Source organism: Triticum urartu, chromosome 2 (assembly GCF_003073215.2).
Source record: "Triticum urartu cultivar G1812 chromosome 2, Tu2.1, whole genome shotgun sequence".
Classification (NCBI taxonomy): Eukaryota; Viridiplantae; Streptophyta; class Magnoliopsida; order Poales; family Poaceae; genus Triticum; species Triticum urartu.
The window spans coordinates 162475101-162496900 of record NC_053023.1 but is presented as its reverse complement, the minus strand read 5'-3'; the positions used below and the strand labels follow the sequence as shown (position 1 = coordinate 162496900).

Genomic DNA, 21800 nt, shown 5'->3' with positions numbered 1-21800 from the left:
CTATTTTCGTAAAATGGTACCAAGCTATCCGATTTATGAAGTTCATTTCACGTTTTACCTCATTTGGCATAGGAAATAAAATAATGACAAAATTTGCACACAATTTATGCAGACATTGTGCCTTCTTATCGTATGAAGCTATTCCTATGAAGGAATAAATTAGCATCATTGGTTGTACCCTTATGAAAATTCAAAATAAGGAACGACGAATTAATAGCAATACCCTTTAAAGAAGGAAGATAACGAAAATAGTTTGAAAAAGCTTGCACACAACTTTGCACTAAAATTGCACCTTTTGTAGTACTAGTAAATGCACACGTGCAATGCATGTTGATATTGGGGAAATTGATTGCACGTTTTATATTAGGTAGGGTATCAGTCACACGTTAATTATGTGATTGACACCGTTATTGTTATTTGGTATGATATTAATTGCACGTTAAACATGTTTAACGCTCACCATTGGAGCAATCTAAGTCGTTGAATTGATATGGTTTGATGGCCGAGATGTATTGGATCTGCCTCACTGGGTCTTTTTATATTGGTAATATTTATGTGTATACATTTACACTCGCCCAACGTCCAAAAATACACATAATAAAAAGATAAAAACCAACTAACAAAGAAAAACAAAAAACAAAAGCAGAAACGCACAAAAATTGATAAACGTAAGAAAAATGGGAGGGATAGGAGGGATGGATCACATAGTTAATGGGCTTTGGTTCAGTAGCAAATCGACTGACCCAAATAAAGGGTCCGTAAAAAAAACAAGCCCAGCCCAATCAACAAGACATTGCAAAAAAAAAAAGCAGCACGAATAGCAAGAATCAACAGCTAAGGAAACGACTGACCCAAATTAAAATTCAGGCAACTTACAAGTAGCTAAAGTGGAGAAGTAGAGTGTGTGAATCGTGAATTTGTGATAGACAGAAGCATTTTTCGAAAGGGTGATATATAAGAATAATGCAGGTTGTACATCCATACACACCAGAAACACTTCGAAGGTGGATCGATTTACATGCTAGGAATGATTGAAGCAGGCTACGTGGTGGGGTAGGAAGGCTGCATGGCGAGCCCGCAGAGGCCCTTCTCGTCGGCGACGTCCCTCTCCATCCTGATAAACCCGTCCTCGCCCCACCCCGCGCCCCACGAGTTCTTCATCACCCAGAACTTGGTCCCGTCCCCAGCCACGCCGTACCCGACCGCCGTGATGCCGTGGTCGAGCTCCGTGCCGCAGCTGCCCGAGAGCACGCCGTCCTTGTAGAAACGGAAGAGGTTGTCCCCGCCGTCGACGGCCAGGGACACGGGCTGTGCCGCCACCGCCTTAAGCAGCGACACCTCATCATTGGCCAGCATGTCCTCGTGCCCCGTGATGGTCGCTGCAGCCGTGCTGGAGTCGCATGTGCTGCCGTCTGCGCCGGTGTAGGGATAGTCGGCCTCGGTGGCGAGGCCCCCGTTTTCGACAACGAACTCGAAGACGTTGTCCATGAGCCCGCCCTCGCAACCCTTGTCCGTGCCGTCGCAGTCAACCAGCTCCTGCTCCAAGAGAGACACCAGCTTGCCCGTGCTCAGCTTCACGATGCCCTCCATAGAAGCCACCGTGGAGAACGCCCAGCAGCACCCTGAAAATAATGTACAAATGAGTCAGCATACTCCAGTGTCCAACATAATGTACGTTTGTGCTGCGTAGTGCGTACCACATTGGCCTTGATCTTTGACGGGAGTGACCGCGCCATTGGTCCTCCAGTCGACGGAGGCCGGGAGGTCGTCGAGGCTGGCATTCGCGTACCTGAACCCAGCGCTCCGGCCCTTGTCAGCAGCAACTGGCTTGTATCCGGTGTGGGAGAGTAAATTGCAAAAAACCACCACAATTGAGGACCCTAATTCAGAAAACCGCCAGCATTCAGTTTTTTTTTTTTCAAAAAATCACCAACATTGGGGTGACAGTTTTCAGAAAACGCTGATACCGTGATTTAGAGCGTTTGAGTGGATTTCTGACGGGTGGGTCCCTTTGTCAGGTGCCACGTGGACAGGGCGAGACAGCGGCCGTGACGCGCCGTTAGACGGCGTCGGTCTAAACCTAACCAGCTGCTCGAGCCCAACCCATTCGTCCATTCGCTCTCTCACTCTTTCGCAGGTCTCTGTCGCCGCCGCCCGTCCCCCCGCCGCCGACCGCCCGTGCCCCCGCCGCCGACCGCCGCAGCCATGGTCTCCTGGAAGGATGGCGAAACCAACAGCGAGGAGTCTGTTTCCCCCCTTTTCATCTCGCACGCGGACGAATCCTATATGAGTTCATCGTCTTTCTCAATTAGGGTTAGGTTTTCTTCGATCTGTACTCCATTTGAGGTTAGTTTTGACCCATTTGATCTGGGATTTGAGGATGTACTCTATGTGAACCCTTCTAGGTTCCACATACCATTGTTGACCCAGAGTGGTGTGGCATTGTTGCCGAAGGACCGATGTGCAGTCACAATTTGCCGGTGCATAGGGGTGTTGTATTCCAAGGCGTGAACACTGGCCGTAGGTTTTACGGATGTGGTAATGAGGTTCGTGTTGATCCTTTCTATGCCATTGAACAATTGTCTACTAGGTGTAATTTAGGTCTAATTTAAGAACAGAGTGTATGTGCTGTTCGTATGTATGTGCTGTTTGGTATTTAAGAACAAAGTGTACAGCTTGTTACAAAAATCCATTCAAATTCAGCATTTGATAATTAGAACATTTAAGTTCTCAGTTCCTGTTCAATTGTACTTAGTCTTTACTCTTTTTGCAAAAAATTTAATCCAGGACGGCGACAACTGTGGTCTGGTGCAGTGGATTGATGCAGAATGGCCAGAACCAATGCAGAATGCATTGCGCAAGATTTGGGATATGTATGACCAGAGCAACACAGGGATAGAAAGAAAAGATAAGGTGATATTGAAGCTGGAAGAAGAAAAGAAGTTAATACAAGAGAAGCATCACACCCATATAAAGGAAACAAGCCAGTTTTTTGCAACAGTTCACAAGAATGTGATGAGGGAGAACTATGAGAAGATTATGCAGGATAGTGATGTTGAGAAAGCTGTAGTTGAAGCCCAGGAAGAGAAGGCTAGGCTTGAGAAAGAGAATATGGATCTGAAGCTAGCACTTCAAGTTATTAAGCAGAGCAATGATGAACTGATCACCAATTGGAAGAAGGCTGTAGCAGATCAAGGTATGGTAGAGCTGAAGCAAGAGAAGAAAAGGTTGGAGTACATCATAGCTGATTTGCTGAAGGCTGGGGAGCAGAACAAGAGTAAGATCAATAGAATCAAGGAAATTTGTGATGAGTAAATGTTGGTGGTTTATGTATTATGTATTATGTATGGTTGTGGTGGCTACTAATGTTAGAAGTAAGAACAATGTGTGGGTGTTGTAGTATGTGAACCTATATCATGTATGGTCGTGGCTACTAATGTTTGGAATTATCATGTTGGTTGGAATGAAATCTGTTGCTGTGATAGCAGAACAATTATGATGTTGGTTCGAATGAAATGTGTTGTCCATTGATTTAATTATGACAAAATCATGTATGATAAATGATGAAAAAATCAGCATTGATATCAAAACAATTATGATGTGCACTTTGAAGTTGAGAAATGATGACATAATCACTCTTTTTGGTTGAACCTAGCCTCTCGATAACCCCGTCGATGACAAAATCACTCTTTTAGTTGAACCTAGCCTCTCGATAACCCTGTCGATGACAAAATAACACTTTTGGTTGAACCTAGCCTCTCGATAACCCTGTCGATGACAAAATGACTCTTTTGGTTGAACCTAGCCTCTCGATAACCCCGTCGATGACAAAATCACTCTTTTGGTTGAACCCAGCCTCTCGATAACCCCGTCGATGACAAAATGACTCTTTTGGTTGAACCTAGCCTCTCGACAAATCACTCGAGGACAAAATGCCTCTTTTGGTTGAACCTAGCCTCTCGACAAACCACTCGAGGACAAAATGCCTCTTTTGGTTGAACCTAGCCTCTCGACAAACCACTCAAGGACAAAAATGCCTCTTTTGGTTGTGTAACATCCCAAATTTTCAATTTGGAATGTTATACATTAGGTCATCATGCATATCATATTTTATTTTGCTTTTGGTTTTGATCCTAGAAAATCCTAAGCGACTCAAGGACCCACGGAGAGAGTTGGGGATTTTGTTATTTACATATTTGAGTTTTCTCAAATTATGTAAACAGGATCATTTGATTTTATTTATTTTATCATCAATTATTTCTATTACAAAAATATGAGAGAGGGAATAAAATGACTTTCCCAAAATATAGAAATATTGAGGATTTAATAAAAAAATCAAATAAGATTTATTTCGGAGTTTTTCAGTATTTTTTTATTTGAATTTAGGAAAAATGCGCGTTTTTCAAAGTTGTAGTTTGGGCCCAGATAAATGTCACTTTATCTGGCTTGATTTTAGGAACCCGGCAAAATTTATTTTGTGATTTTTGGATTCGGTTTAGTATTTCTTTTTATTTTTCTTCCGGGCGGATTTAAAAAAAACGCGTAACCGACTCCGGGCCGTACCCGGGTAAGAAACCACCGGCCGGTGGCCTTTATAAGCCGCCGCCCCGGCCCGAGAGAGGAGCCCCAGCCGCCACCCGAAACCCTAGGCGCCTCCAGCCGTCGCCGCCGCCGCCGCCCCGCCGCCGACTCGCCGGAGCGCGCGCCTTTCGAGGTTCGCCGCCGCCTCGCTTTCCGTGCTATTTTTTTTAAAAAAAATTCTGTTCGTCGTTTTTCTTTTTCGTCGGATTTTTCGCGGTTATTTTCTGATCGCGATTTCTGATCCGATTTTCGTTTTAGTATAACTTTTCGCTCGTTTATCGGAATCAGGCGATTCAAGCGCCTGGAGTTTCGTCTCGAAACCCTCTTTCCGAATAATCAAATTAAACATGTTTTTGCTACTGTAAAATTTGCCCTAGATTCAGATTACTAGAACGAAGTTGTTTTCTTTCGCCGTTTGATTTCTTTTGCTTCGTTCGATTTGATTCTTTTGCCAACCAGGGTTCTTAAGTTGAACTTTCTGGTTAGATCTTCTATTTGAGTTTTACCTGTGCATTAGATGAGTACTTATTGTATGCTTGTTGTTGTCTGCGATAGAATACCCGGAGTGCGCCGCTTGTTACTTCGAATCTCTAGGTTTCGCGGATCATCAGCAAGGCAAGTAACACTTTGATCATACCTTTTCTACAACCCAGTTTTATTGCATTAGATCAATCCTCACACATTGCATGATTAGGATCTAATTAAATTGTGGGATGGGAAGTAGATGAGGTAGTACCTATTACCTGTTTATTATCAAACCTTTGGGAGTTACTTCTACGTTTGCTTATTATGCCATGCTATGCCAATATACGTGGATTGGGTGAGTGATATCCATGACAGATGTGAGATTTTATAATTAAGGGTTTATCTAAGGTGGCAACCTAACACACATCTGGGTGGATTGAGGCACCTGGGGTATCCAGGACTTGCCTGTTTTCTTTTGGACCGCCACCCAGGCTCAAAGGGATCATGAGATTATTCATACTAGAAACTTCTGTGTGCAGCCACAAGCTATTATGGGCTCTAGAATAGTTGACTAAGTCGTGTGAACTCTTACAGTGGTAGGCTAGCAGATGTAGGGGTTGTAGGTGGTACGGTCTTCCCATCGTAAGGTGCAAACGCTTCTGAAAGACTATGTCTCGGTCATTCGTCTTCTCAAACACCCTGTAGTGCGAGAAACCAAACGGAGGCGATCGAGTCTTGTGGGGAAAAGTGTGCAAACCTCTGCAGAGTGCAACAAACTAATCATGGTTAGCCGTGTCCCCGGTTGTGGACATCTTGAGTATCTGGTACCTGGATTTTCATGTGAATCTCAACATGTTACTCTAGAATTAATATTGTTGGGTTTTAATGATGATACTTAATTGGGATTGAGAATGCTGTCAACCATTCTCAATGTTTAACAACCACCATGATAGTAATTAATTTTATTCCTTTGAAGTAGGGAAAAATTGGCTTTACGCAAAAACTGTAACCATAGAGCTTTCCACCAGCCAAATATGCATATAGTATAGTTGCTGCATTTCCATTATTCTCTATGTGTTACCTTGCCAGCATATTCCATGTGCTGACCCGTTTCGGGCTGCAACGTTAATGTTGCAGACTTTTCAGACGACGATTGAGGAGTTTAGGTCGTGGTTCTATACTCAGTGATGCCGTTGGAGTTGATGGACTCACTTATCTTCCAAGCCTTCCGCTGTTATCATTATTAGATGGCCTTAAGCCATATTTATTGTTTTCAGGTCTCTTTTGAGACACTCGATGTAATAAGTGTGTGATTGCTACTCTGCTATAAATCCTCCGAGTACTGTGTGGTGTCAGCATTACTGATCTAGGGATGACACCGGAGCACAGAGATCAGACTGTTTGAGGTCTGGTCGCTACAGAGATGGTATCAGAGCACACGCTGACTGTAGGACACGACCACTAAGCTAAAGACCTAGATCACTACTCACTCTCTTCTCTTATGACTTCTCATCTTTTCTACTTTTTAGGATGGCGGATGCAAGGAACAAGTTCACACAACCAGATGAAGATACACCCTTTGGACGCCACTTGAAGGAAGTCACTAGATACCTGAACATAGGAGTACCAAGCTTCACGGGAACCTACAACGCCACTTTACCTGAAGAAGAGCGCTGGATGATTCAAGTTCAAGTTCCAGGAAGGACGTTCATGCCAGTCACTGAGCCCATAGAGTTTTCTTTTGATGCACCAACTTGGAGTCTAGGAAAGAGTATGGCAGCTCACATCGCTATGGGACGCATTGGAGAAGTCTACCGCAAGGATCTTAAGGATACTATCTACCAAATTTGCGGGCGCCGAGATGAACACTGGGAGATGATCAGCACCAGGAAAGATAGATCAATTGCAGCTTTTATCCAGGAGTTAAATCAGCACATTCGACGACTGGAGAATCAGATGTGCGCCGACATGATAGATCTGAAGAAGGCTAAGACTAGAATCAAGGAACTGGAGGAAGAACTCAAGGCTACACGCGAAGGTTATGAAGAAGAAATTGAAATATTGGTGGAGAAGAATGACGATCTAATCAAGAAGATTGGAATATTTATGGGAGGCCCGACTCCAGTAGATGAAGACGAAGAACCCAAAGAGATTAGCCCGGAAGACTACATCATCATTGACGCCACCGACTCGGAACAAGATAGTAGCGATGATGATTATGTGGATGAAGCAGGAGCAGATATCATGGAGTCTACAACCGTAGAATATTTCTAGTAGACCACCTCATCAGTAGTAGTAGTCCACCATGTAAATATAGTAGTCCGAGCACTTTTGCGATAGCTAGATCGATTGTATGCCTTTGATTGATTGATTGAAGTGAATTGTTTGTTTTGCTCATGTGCATATGGGTAGTATTTTCCCTTTAGACCCCCTCTATTCTTATATCTCATCTTTTCTAAACCCTCAGATGCCTCCGAGACGTGACCCCGGATTTGCCTTTCCGCGGAGCTCACCCATTTGATCCAGCAGCAGAACACCTTGATGCGGTTGCTAGTTCAGAATCAGAATTAGGGGAACAACAACAACAACCCACCACCACCACCACCACCACCTGTTGACCACTTAGCCCGTTTTCTTAGGCTGAATCCGCCGGTGTTTTCCAGTAGCACCGAGCCGATAGTAGCAGATGATTGGCTCCGCAAGATAGCTAGGGAGTTGACCACAGCAGGATGCACAGATGTGGAGAAGGTTAAGTTTGCCGCACATCAGTTAGAAGGACCCGCAGCATCTTGGTGGGAGAATTTCATAGCCACCTTCCCAATCGACACTGTCACATGGGACCAGTTTCAGCAGGCTTTTTGTACCGCCCATGTTTCAGCAGGAGCAATGGCCATGAAGAAGCGTGAGTTTCGTAACTTGCACCAAGGAGGACGGATAGTTGGCCAGTATGTGGAGGAGTTTAGTAAGCTAGCTCGTTATGCTCCAGATGACGTTGCTACGGATGCAGCTAAGCAGGAGAAATTCTTGGAAGGACTGAATGATGAGTTGAGTATGCAGTTGTTGGTAGCCACCTTCAACAACTACCAGGAGTTGGTAGATCGTGCTCTTATGATTGAAGGGAAGCAGCAACAAATTGAGAACCGCAAGAGGAAGTATGGACAAGGAAAGTATAATTCAGGAGCTCAGCAGAAGCCTCGTTTTACCCCTAGACCGGGAGGACAATTTCAGCATACCCATGGAGTAGGTAGCTCGCACAATCACAATGGCACCAAGAATGGTAATGGGAATGGAGGAAGCAATGGACAGAACCGCAGCACCCCATCAACCCCAGCCAAGAAGGACTTAAGTCACGTCACTTGCTATAAGTGTCAGAAGACCGGACATTTTGCAAACGAATGTCCTGAAGGCCAAAACGGCAATGGAAGTTCTGGAAAGAAGCCGAACCCTTTCAACAGGGGACAGGTGAACCACGTTAATGTGGAGGAGGTTGAAGCTCAGCCCGATGCAGTAATAGGTAAGTTTTTGGTTAAGTCATTTACTGCACTCATTCTTTTTGATACTGGTGCATCGCATTCATACATATCAAGGGGATTTATGGATAAGTATAACCTACCAACCCAAGCCCTTAGATCACCCATGTTAGTAACCTCGCCAGGAGCAGAGTATGTGGCAAGACTATGGTGTGATCGGTTACCATTAAGGATTGGTAACTACGTTTTTCCCTCAAACCTAATAGTATTGGAATCTCAAGGATTGGATGTGATATTAGGCATGGATTGGTTATCAAAGTATGAAGGGAATATTGAGTGTGCTAGAAAGTCAATCTTGCTTACCACACCAGAAGGGAGAAGGATCAAGTATGTATCCCGGCATGTGCCAAACAGGACACAAGTAAATTCCTTATCAGGAGTTGTGCAGGAGGAAGTACCAGTGGTAAAGGATTTTCCTGATGTATTTCCCGAAGAGTTGCCAGGCATGCCACCGGATAGAGACATTGAGTTTTGATTGAGCTTTTGCCAGGCACTGGACCAATATCGAAGAGACCATATAGGATGCCAGCAAAGGATTTGGTGGAAATTAAGAAGCAGATTAAGGAGTTACTGGATAAGGGATATATTCGCCCAAGTTCTTCGCCTTGGGGATCACCAGTACTTCTAGTAGAGAAGAAGGATGGATCGTTAAGGATGGTTGTTGATTATCGGGGATTGAACGAAGTAACAATCAAGAACAAGTACCCGCTACCAATGATCAATGATCTGTTTGATCGGTTGAAAGGAGCTAAAGTGTTTTCCAAGATCGATTTGCGATCAGGATACCACCAGTTGAAGATTCGAGAACAGGATATTCTGAAGACAGCTTTTACCACCAGGTATGGGCTGTATGAGTATACCGTTATGTCATTTGGACTGACTAACGCGCCTGCCTATTTTATGAACATGATGAACAAAGTGTTTATGGAGTTTTTGGATAAGTTCGTCGTAGTGTTCATTGATGAAATCCTGATATATTCGAAGAATGAAGAGGAACATAAGGAGCATTTGTGTTTGGTACTTGGAAAGCTCAGAGAACATCAATTATATGCCAAGTTTAGCAAGTGTGAATTTTGGTTGAAGGAAGTAGGATTCCTCGGACATGTTATATCTAGAGAAGGTATAGCAGTAGATCCCGCTAAAGATGAAACCGTGACCAAGTGGGAAGCCCCAACTACCGTTGGAGAGGTCCGGAGTTTTCTTGGACTCGCAGGATACTACCGGAGATTTATTGAGAACTTCTCAAAGATCGCGAAACCTATGACGGAGTTGTTGAAGAAGGATACTAAGTTTAAATGGACTGAGGAGTGTGAGGCAAGTTTCCAGGAGTTGAAGAACCATTTGGTTACCTCACCAGTGTTGATTTTGCCAGATCAAACCAAGGATTATGAGGTGTATTGCGACGCTTCACGTCGAGGACTTGGAGCAGTGCTTATGCAGGAAGGAAGAGTTGTTTCGTATGCTTCACGACAACTGAAGCCCCATGAATTGAATTACGCTACGCATGATTTGGAGTTAGCAGCCGTAGTGCATGCATTGAAGACATGGAGACATTTCCTCATTGGAAATCATTGTGAGGTGTACACGGATCATAAGAGTTTGAAGTACATTTTCACACAGAAGGAGTTGAACCTCAGACAAAGGAGATGGTTGGAGCTCATCAAAGATTATGATATGAAATTGCATTATCATCCCGGGAAGGCTAATGTAGTAGCTGATGCATTAAGCCGCAATAGTCATGTCAATACGTTAATGGCGGGAGAAATACCCAAGGAGTTAGCAGAAAATTTTCGTGAACTATGTTTGGAAATAGTTCCGAGAGGCTATGTAGCAGCATTGGAGATTCAGTCAACATTAATGGACAAAATCAGAGAAGCTCAGAAAACTGACAAAGAGATTGCCGCTATAAAGGAGAAACTGAGCAAAGGAAAAGCTAAAGGATTTCGCGAGGATGAGCACGACACCCTATGGTTTGAAGACCGCATTTATGTGCCCAACAACCCGGAAATCAGGAAGTTGATTTTGCAAGAGGCACATGATTCACCGTATTCGATTCACCCAGGAAATACCAAGATGTATTTGGATTTGAAGGATATTTTCTGGTGGACCGGAATGAAAAAGGATATTGCGGATTATGTAGCAGTTTGTGATGTATGTCAGAGAGTGAAGGCAGAGCACCAGAAGCCAGCAGGATTGTTGCAACCATTGCCGATACCCGAATGGAAGTGGGATAAGCTAGGCATGGATTTTATCACGGGATTACCAAGGACTCGTTCAGGCTATGACTCGATTTGGGTTGTAGTCGATCGATTGACGAAGGTAGCACATTTCATCCCCGTAAAGACCACTTACACCAGTGCTAAGTTGGCAAAGATATACATGACCAGGATCGTATGTTTGCATGGAGTTCCGAGGAGCATCGTGTCAGATAGAGGAACCCAGTTTACCTCAAAATTCTGGAAGCAGTTGCATGAGACTTTGGGTACTAGGCTAGAATTCAGTACAGCTTTTCATCCGCAGACAGATGGACAGACTAAGAGAGTCAATCAGATTTTGGAAGATATGCTGAGAGCTTGTGCGCTAGATTATGGATCTAGTTGGGACGATAATTTGCCATATGCAGAGTTTTCTTACAATAATAGCTATCAGACCAGTTTGAAGATGGCCCCTTTCGAAGCTCTGTACGGAAGGAGGTGCAGGACACCGTTGTCATGGGACGAAGTTGGAGACTGCCAGTTGTTTGGACCAGATCTGATTAAGGAGTCTGAACAGAAGGTGAAGTTGATTCGCGATAGGCTCAAGGTAGCCCAGTCCAGGCAGAAGAGCTACGCAGATTCTAAACGCAAGGAGACAGTTTACGAAGTCGGAGATAGAGCTTATCTTCGAGTATCCCCACTTCGAGGGATTAAGCGTTTCGGAGTTAAGGGGAAGTTAGCGCCACGATTTGTAGGACCATATCGAGTTTTGGAGCATATGGGAGAAGTGGCCTACAAGTTGGAATTGCCAGAAGGATTGGCCGGAGTGCATGATGTGTTTCACGTTTCTCAGTTGAAGAAGTGTCACGCGGAGATGGCTGACATACCTTTGAGAGACACAGTGCCATTGGAAGCAATCCAGTTGGATAACAATCTGACCTATGAGGAGAAACCAGTCAAGATTCTCGAGTTTGCCAGCCGAGTTACTCGCATCAAGGTTATCAAGTTTTGCAAAGTTTAGTGAAGCCACCACACGGAAGATGAAGCCACCTGGGAGCGAGAGAAAGATTTGCTCAAAGACCACCCTCACCTATTTTCTAGCCAACCCGAATCTCGAGGGCGAGATTCATCTTAAGGGGGGTAGGTTTGTAACACCCAAATTTTCAATTTGGAATGTTATACATTCGGTCATCATGCATATCATATTTTATTTTGCTTTTGGTTTTGATCCTAGAAAATCCTTAGTGACTCAAGGACCCACGGAGAGAGTTGGGGATTTCGTTACTTACATATTTGAGTTTTCTCAAATTATGTAAACAGGATCATTTGATTTTATTTATTTTATCATCAATTATTTCTATTACAAAAATATGAGAGAGGGAATAAAATGACTTTCTCAAAATATAGAAATATTGAGGATTTAATAAAAAAATCAAATAAGATTTATTTCAGAGTTTTTCGGTATTTTTTTATTTGAATTTAGGAAAAATGCGCATTTTCCAAAGTTGTAGTTTGGGCCCAGATAAATGTTCACTTTATCGGGCATGATTTTAGGAACCCGGCAAAATTTATTTCGTGATTTTTGGAGTCCGTTTAGTATTTCTTTTTATTTTTCTTCCGAGCGGATTTAAAAAAAAACGCGTAACCGACTCCGGGCCGTACCCGGGCAGGAAACCACCGGCCGGGGGCCTTTATAAGCCGCCGCCCCGGCCCGAGAGAGGAGCCCCAGCCGCCACCCGAAACCCTAGGCGCCTCCAGCCGTCGCCGCCGCCGCCCCGCCGACGACTCGCCGGAGCGCGCGCCTTTCGAGGTTCGCCGCCGCCTCGTTTTCCGTGCTGTTTTTTTAAAAAAAAAATTCTGTTCGTCGTTTTTCTTTTTCGTCGGATTTTCCGCGGTTATTTTCTGATCGCGATTTCTGATCTGATTTTCGTTTTAGTATAACTTTTCGCTCGTTTATCGGAATCAGGCGATTCAAGCGCGTGGAGTTTCGTCTCGAAACCCTCTTTCCGAATAATCAACTTAAACATGTTTTTGCTACTGTAAAATTTTCCCTAGGTTCAGATTACTAGAACGAAGTTGTTTTTTTTCGCCGTTTGATTTCTTTTGCTTCGTTCGATTTGATTCTTTTGCCAACCAGGGTTCTTAAGTTGAACTTTCTGGTTAGATCTTCTATTTGAGTTTTACCTGTGAATTAGATGAGTACTTATTGTATGCTTATTGTTGTCTGCGACAGAATACCCGGAGTGCGCCGCTTGTTACTTCGAATCTCTAGGTTTCGCGGATCATCAGCAAGGCAAGTAACACTTTGATCATACCTTTTTCTACAACCTAGTTTTATTGCATTAGATCAATCCTCACACATTGCATGATTAGGATCTAATTAAATTGTGGTATGGGAAGTAGATGAGGTAGTACCTATTACCTGTTTATTATCAAACCTTTGGGAGTTACTTCTACGTTTGCTTATTATGCCATGCTATGCCAGTAGACGTGGATTGGGTGAGTGATATCCATGACAGATGTGAGATTTTATAATTAAGGGTTTATCTAAGGTGACAACCTAACACACATCTGGGTGGATTGAGGCACCTGGGGTATCCAGGACTTGCCTGTTTTCTTTTGGACCGCCACCCAGCCTCAAAGGGATCATGAGATTATTCATACTAGAAACTTCCGTGTGCAGCCACAAGCTATTATGGGCTCTAGCATAGTTGACTAAGTCGTGTGAACTCTTACAGTGGTAGACTAGTAGATGTAGGGGTTGTAGGTGGTACGGTCTACCCATCGTAAGGTGCAAACGCTTCTGAAAGACTATGTCTCGGTCATCCGTCTTCTCAAACACCCTGTAGTGCAAGAAACCAAACGGAGGCGATCGAGTCTTGTGGGGAAACGTGCGCAAATCTCTGCAGAGTGCAACAAACTAATCATGGTTAGCCGTGTCCCCGGTTATGGACATCTTGAGTATCTGGTACCTGGATTTTCATGTGAATCTCAACATGTTACTCTAGAATTAATATTGTTGGGTTTTAATGATGATACTTAATTGGGATTGAGAATGCTGTCAACCATTCTCAATGTTTAACAACCACCATGATAGTAATTAATTTTATTCCTTTGAAGTAGGGAAAAATTGGCTTTACGCAAAAACTGTAACCATAGAGCTTTCCACCAGCCAAATATGCATATAGTATAGTTGCTGCATTTCCATTATTCTCTATGTGTTACCTTGCCAGCATATTCCATGTGCTGACCCGTTTCGGGCTGCAACGTTAATGTTGCAGACTTTTCAGACGACGATTGAGGAGTTTAGGTCGTGGTTCTATACTCAGTGATGCCGTTGGAGTTGATGGACTCACTTATCTTCCAAGCCTTCCGCTGTTATCGTTATTAGATGGCCTTAAGCCATATTTATTGTTTTCAGTTCTCTTTTGAGACACTCGATGTAATAAGTGTGTGATTGCTACTCTGCTATAAATCCTCCGAGTACTGTGTGGTGTCAGCATTACTGATCCAGGGATGACACCGGAGCACAGAGATCAGACTGTTTGAGGTCTGGTCGCTACAGGTTGAACCTTGCCTATCGACAAACCACTCGAGGACAAAAATGCCTTTTTTGGTTGAACCTAGCCTATCGACAAACCACTCGAGGACAAAAATGCCTCTTTTGGTTGAACCTAGCCTCTCAACAAACCACTCGAGGACAAAAATGCCTCTTTTGGTTGAACCTAGCCTCTCGACAAACCACTCGAGGACAAAAATGCCTCTTTTGGGTGAACCTAGCCTCTCGACAAACCACTCGAGGACAAAATAATAGTTCATCTAGTACATATAAACTTCATCATGACAAATAAAATTCATCATGCCAATCATCAAAGCCAAACACATCATCATAAACTTCATCATGATAAAAAAGTTCAACATGGCAATGCTCAACAGTAGCATAATATAACATCATCCATGACACATCATCCAAGTGTTCATTACACAACCAGAAAACAAGTTCAACATGGCAATCCTCATCCATAATGAGTTCAATAGCCACAAAGCAACAGGCACACCAAGTTGCAAAATGACATAGTTTTTTTTTTGGCAAAATGACTCCTTGGTTGGTCCATCAGCTAGGGTGCATTACACAGCTAGTTGCACTAGCATAGAAATAATCCTTGAGCCTATTTGGCCTCTTGGTGACCCTTCTACCTGCAGCTGAAGAACTTCCAGCCCTGTGATCAGTGGAAGGCCTTGGAGGAGCAAATGAAGACCTGGGTGCTGGTGTAGTCCTTGTTGATGCAGCCCTTCCTCTTGGAGCTGCAGATCTTGGAGCAGCAGAAGCCCTTGATGTGGAAATTGTGCTGGCAGAAGATGGAGTAGCTCTTGGAGCAGCTGCGGAAGTTCCTGCTGCAGCTCTTGGAGCAGCCATATTTTCCTGAAAGAAAATAGTTCCAGCCCTATGTATCAAAAATAGATTTTGCTAGCTTCTTTGGAAATTATAAAGTGCAGAAATGTAAATGTACCTTGTGCTTGTTTTTCCTAGCAGTAGGTGTTGGAGCAGCTATTGGAGTATGAGTAGGAGCTGCTGAAGTTCCTGCTGTAGCTCTTGGAGCAGCCCTATTTTCCTGAAACAAAATAGTTCCAGCCCTATGTATCAAAAACAGTTTCTGTGCAGAAATGTACAGTGCAGAAATGTAAATGTACCTTGTGCTTGTTTTTCCTAGCAGCAAGTGCTGGCTTTAGAGCATCATGGCAGTTTGTGTACCTATGTCCCTGCCTTCCACAATTACTGCATGTAATTGTTCCAACCCTGGATGTGTCCTTGGGTTTTGGCACCTCAAATTGGCCCTTCCTTCTCTGGGTCTGTTTTCTACCCTTCTTTCTATGAAACACAGGTGGATCAATGTCTCTTGTATCAGTTCTTGTCCAAAGATCAGGACCTGGAACAGGGTAGATCATTAGTTTGTATGCTGCAACATACATTGCTTTCTTGAAGAATTTATGCACAAAATCCTCAGGTTGCTGTTTTGATTTGTATATGGCAGACACAGCATGGTTACATGGTACACCTGTCATATCCCATTTTCTACAACCACAGGTCCAATCTTTCAAGTTGACAGCATAAGACTTCTCACCACTGTTGACCTAGAATAGATCTGGGCCTGCCATCATGGCCTTTCAATTCCTAGCCCATTCCTTGGCCTCTTCTAGCATCTCTGCATATGTTGGGGTAATTTCCCATCTAGCAGTCTGCCCTCCAATCCTTTTCTCATTGAACTTGACCATCAGTTTGCTTCCTGGCACCTTCAACCATTGTTTTAATGGGTTTTCCCCTAATATCCAAAATCATCCTATTGAACACCTCACTGATGTTGTTGACTGGTCAGTCTTACAGTTTGTGTCCATGGCATGCCTAGCCCATGTATCAACAGGAATTGCCTTGAGCCACAACCATGCATCCTCACTCTCCTTTCTAATCTCTTCCATTGCTAACTTAAACCCATTTTCAGTGTAAGAGTAAGCAGTTGCATCCATATATTTCTTAAGTTCATCCCCCCTAAAGCCAGCACTTTGGAAATTTGCATAAATGTGTCTTAAACAGTATCTTTGAGGGCAATTTGGAAAAATTTGGTCAATTGCATTGAGAAGACCCTGATGACAGTAATGAAGGGACTAATTTAGTCACTAACTATGTTTTGCCATGGACACTAATAATTCTAAGTAATTCTAATTGCAACTAGTAATTCTAAGTATGAAATAAAGGCACTAATCTAGTCACTAATAATGAAGGCACCAGTATTACCTTTTGCCTGTTTGAAATAATTGTGTAGTATCCAAATTCTCCTGATTCTCCACCAATAGCTATCTTTAGTTGAGTGAGAAACCAACACCAACTTGGAGTATCTTCTTTCTCAACTACTCCAAAAGCTAGTGGAAATATGTTATTGTTTCCATCTCTACCTGTAGCAGCTAGGATTTGTTGACCTGTGTTCAACTTCACAAAGCAACCATCTAGACCTGAAAACAATTACACAAGACCATAGTAAATTTCACAAAACCTTAATATGCTACACTTGTATATGTAATTGCACTAGTAACATACCTATGAAAGGTCTACATCCTTTGATAAAACCATCCCTTTGAGCTGCCAAACAAATGAACAACCTATGAAATCTAGGGTTCTTGCTTGGATGCTCTTTCACAACTCTTGTTGTCACAATACATCTGCTTCCTGGGTTAGTGTCAAGCACAGCCTGGAGATAGTCTCTTATTCTGGTATATTGTGCTTCCTGATCACCTTGGACCACACTAAGAGCTTGATGTCTTGCCCTGTAAGCCTTCATCTTCCCAACCTCCACACCAAACTTCTCCTTTGTCTTGTCTATCACAGTCTCAATTCCTGCTTTTGGATCTGTCCTGAAACTATCCTCAACTGCTTTGGCCACATACCTAGCAGAAATCTTACAATTCTCACCACTTGGAGCACATGTATGCTCTAATTGCAACTTCCTAATACAAAATGTTTTCTCATTTGCTATAACAGATGCAACCATGTGGAAGGGGCAGTCTTTCTCAACACAATCAACAATTACCCTGTCTTTGTTGTTCCTATGGTAATGGAAGTTCCTCCTTTGAGTGACATGAAGATTAACCAAAGCTCTCCTGAACTGATAAACATCAGTAAAAACATGTGAAAACATATTTGCTCCTGTGGGGCAAGCCTGTTCTCATCATACCATTTCCTGGCCTTCCTCTTCTTTGCCCTTGACTTCCTGCCAGATGAGGAGCAGTAGAACACAACCTCTTCATCTGAATCAACTTCAAATTCCTCATCTACGTCCTCATCAGACAATGGAACATAGTCTTCTTCAAGTTTAGCTTCTGAACTACAATGAGATCTTGTTGTGGGTCCTCTTCTAATAGGCAATTTCTGCATAGGTGCTGGTTCAACAAAGCCCTCTTCTTCCTCATCAGCCTCACAAAATAAATCTTCTGGCTCAGAATCACCTTCAAAAACCCTCTTCCTCTTCAGGTCTTTTATTTTCACATGTAGCTCTGCATCCTCATCCTCCTGCTCCTCTTCACTATCAGAATCCATCAGATCTTCCTCCTCCATGTTATCTTCTTCCATGTTGTGTTCTTGCACTTCTGGCATGTCAGCAAACTCATTAAGGAAATCATCTAGCTCTGCAATAGTTGTTCCCTTCCTCACATTGCAACTCTCCTGAGTGATAAGATATTCTCCAAATGAGTCCTCTGTGTGTACACTAACAATTGGAGCAGAACATGCTGCTTGTTCTGCTTTTTCACTTGACTGACTTGCATATAGCACACCTTCTTCATCTACATTGTATATTTTAGGTGAACCTATCTGTGAAATAGGAATTTGCTGCTCATCTCCAATGTTAATCTGCAATTCTGCCCTCTCAGACTCTCTACCTTTCATAACAGTGATAGTAACACACATCTTGTCCTCATATAACTCCAGCATCTCTTCAACATCTTCATCACTCCTGATTAGTTGCATCCCTGACATTCCCACACCATCTTCCTTCACATAATACATGGAATCATTCTGATCATAGCCCTGAATCCCAATGATAGCTAACATATTCAGATATGTTATATCTGACTCATACAGTCTCCTTTCTAGATTGCCACAACTTTGGAAATGAAACCTCACTTCCCATGGTTCATCATCATCCAAACTGCAATTTATAAACAAGTTCACTTAATAGTGCATTCAGTTAAACTACATTCATTTAAACTATAATACATGTCAAAACAAATTCATTTAACACTAAATTCAGTTAAACTATAATTTATGTCAAAACAAATTCAGTTAACACTAAATTCAGTTACACTATGGTTATGTTCCAATGTCAGTTAACACTAATTTCAGTTAAACTAGTTGCAAATATTTTCTGCTAACACTACTTACACTTAATAGTGCATTCAGTTAAACTACATTCATTTAAACTATAATACATGTCAAAACAAATTCATTTAACACTAAATTCAGTTAAACTATAATTTATGTCAAAACAAATTCAGTTAACACTAAATTCAGTTACACTATGGTTATGTTCCAATGTCAGTTAACACTAATTTCAGTTAAACTAGTTGCAAATATTTTCTGCTAACACTACTTACACTTAATAGTGCATTCAGTTAAACTACATTCATTTAAACTATAATACATGTCAAAACAAATTCATTTAACACTAAATTCAGTTAAACTATAATTTATGTCAAAACAAATTCAGTTAACACTAAATTCAGTTACACTATGGTTATGTTCCAATGTCAGTTAACACTAATTTCAGTTAAACTAGTTGCAAATATTTTCTGCTAACACTACTTACACTTAATAGTGCATTCAGTTAAACTACATTCATTTAAACTATAATACATGTCAAAACAAATTCATTTAACACTAAATTCAGTTAAACTATAATTTATGTCAAAACAAATTCAGTTAACACTAAATTCAGTTACACTATGGTTATGTTCCAATTTTTATTTTCACATGTAGCTCTGCATCCTCATCCTCCTGCTCCTCTTCACTATCAGAATCCATCAGATCTTCCTCCTCCATGTTATCTTCTTCCATGTTGTGTTCTTGCACTTCTGGCATGTCAGCAAACTCATTAAGGAAATCATCTAGCTCTGCAATAGTTGTTCCCTTCCTCACATTGCAACTCTCCTGAGTGATAAGATATTCTCCAAATGAGTCCTCTGTGTGTACACTGACAATTGGAGCAGAACATGCTGCTTGTTCTGCTTTTTCACTTGACTGACTTGCATATAGCACACCTTCTTCATCTACATTGTATATTTTAGGTGAACCTATCTGTGAAATAGGAATTTGTTGCTCATCTCCAATGTTAATCTGCAATTCTGCCCTCTCAGACTCTCTACCTTTCATAACAGTGATAGTAACACACATCTTGTCCTCATATAACTCCAGCATCTCTTCAACATCTTCATCACTCCTGATTAGTTGCATCCCTGACATTCCTACACCATCTTCCTTCACATAATACATGGAATCATTCTGATCATAGCCCTGAATCCCAATGATAGCTAACATATTTAGATATGTTATATCTGACTCATACAGTCTCCTTTCTAGATTGTCACAGCCTTGGAAATGAAACCTCACTTCCCATGGTTCATCATCATCCAAACTGCAATTTATAAACAAGTTCACTTAATAGTGCATTCAGTTAAACTACATTCATTTAAACTATAATACATGTCAAAACAAATTCATTTAACACTAAATTCAGTTCAACTGTAATTTATGTCAAAACAAATTCAGTTAACACTAAATTCAGTTACACTATGGTTATGTTCCAATGTCAGTTAACACTAATTTCAGTTAAACTAGTTGCAAATATTTTCTGCTAACACTACTTACACTTAATAGTGCATTCAGTTAAACTACATTCATTTAAACTATAATACATGTCAAAACAAATTCATTTAACACTAAATTCAGTTAAACTTTAATTTATGTCACACTTAAATTTAGTTAACACTATATTCAGTTACACTATGGTTCTGTTCCAATGTTAGTTAACACTACTTACACTTAAACTATAGTTCAGTTCCAAATAATTTAAAATAACACTACAATGTATATCGAGTACACCTCAAGATAGCTAAGACATACAGGAACAAATAAACATGAACAATTCAGTTAACCCTAATTCCTAAATTCAGTTGGCTAAGCGCAAAGTATAGACTACACGAAAAATTATACAGAGCTAAGCACTCCTAGCTAATTCAGAGAGTTAAGAGGAAGAAGAAGAAGACTCACTCCACACCGCCTAGGCCAGAGGTGAAGTGGTGGCTCTGTGCGGGATTTGCCGTCCAGACCTGGGCCAATGATGCTGCCGCCCGCGAAAAAATGTCGTCGGATGTGGGCTTGAACTTGCTGCCGCCTTGCTCGTCGAGCTCCTCTCCGCCGTCGGTGAACGATCCACCATTGCCAGCAACCCTAGCAGGGGGGGGGTGGGAGAGCGAGGAAGGGCCGTGGGAGAGCGAGGAAAGGCGGAGTGGGCACCGGATTCGACGAATCTGAGGTCGCTGCCGGCACATCCGCCGCCGCCGCCGGTGGCCATGGGGGAGATGTGAGCACGAGCGGGTAGCCAGGGGAGTCGAGATGCGATTTGGGGGAAAGTGGTGGTAGGGTTCGAGCTGGTTAGGTTTAGACCGACGCCGTCTAACGGCGCGTCACGGTCGCCGTCTCGCCCTGGCCACGTGGCACCTGACAAAGGGACCCACCCGCCAGAAATCCACTCAAACGCTCTAAATCACGGTATCAGCGTTTTTTGAAAACTGTCACCCCAATGTTGGTGGTTTTTTGAATAAAAACTGAATGCTGGCGGTTTTCTGAACTAGGGTCCTCAATTGTGGTGGTTTTTTGCAATTTACTCGGTGTGGGACTGTGGGTAGCCCTGAACTCGTCCTCAGTGATATCGGCAAACTGGTTGGCCTCCAGCCAGAACTTGCTGTTCCCGGTGTTGGCGGACTCGATGAGCGCGACGTTGGCCTTGAACACCTCCAGCCGCCGTGTTTTCTCCGTGGCGTCACTGTACTCACGGCCACACTTGCCCATCCACTGCTCGTGCCTCGCGGCCATGGACGGGTCGTCGGTGAGGTCGCGTGCCGCCAGTGCGCCACTGAGCGCGCAGGAGCTCGTGAAAAGGAGAACTATCCAGTAACTAGCCATGGCCGGTAGAGGTGGAAGATCGATGAAGATTGAGTGCGACAGAGAAAGTTGTGCCGGCCGGATCTTGTTTGTTTGATGATATACTTGTGGGATGTAATGTGGACAATGTTTGAACATCTTGTACGTTATACATCGTTGAACAAAACCGCAACTTAGTTAATTAGCTGTACTCAGCCTGTAGAATAAATACTGCCTAATTAAACATTGGTTAGTATATCTGGACTGATTTTTGCACATATAGCAAGAAGGAAGACGATTGTTACTGGAATCAGTCAACGGATTATTGTTAAGATGGACTGA

At 42.6% G+C, this 21800-nt stretch overlaps 1 protein-coding gene across 1 annotated transcript; it reads right to left on the bottom strand.

The window, feature by feature from the left end:
* Positions 1 to 1041: 1041 nt before the first annotated feature.
* LOC125535532 (senescence-specific cysteine protease SAG39-like) lies at positions 1042 to 21500 on the bottom strand. Its single transcript, XM_048698600.1, has 4 exons — positions 21215 to 21500; positions 17149 to 17162; positions 1698 to 1827; positions 1042 to 1622 (listed from the first exon to the last, which is right to left on the bottom strand). Exons 1-4 carry the CDS (start codon positions 21498 to 21500, stop codon positions 1042 to 1044), a joined length of 1011 nt encoding a protein of 336 aa, XP_048554557.1.
* Between the last annotated feature and the right edge of the window lie 300 nt (positions 21501 to 21800).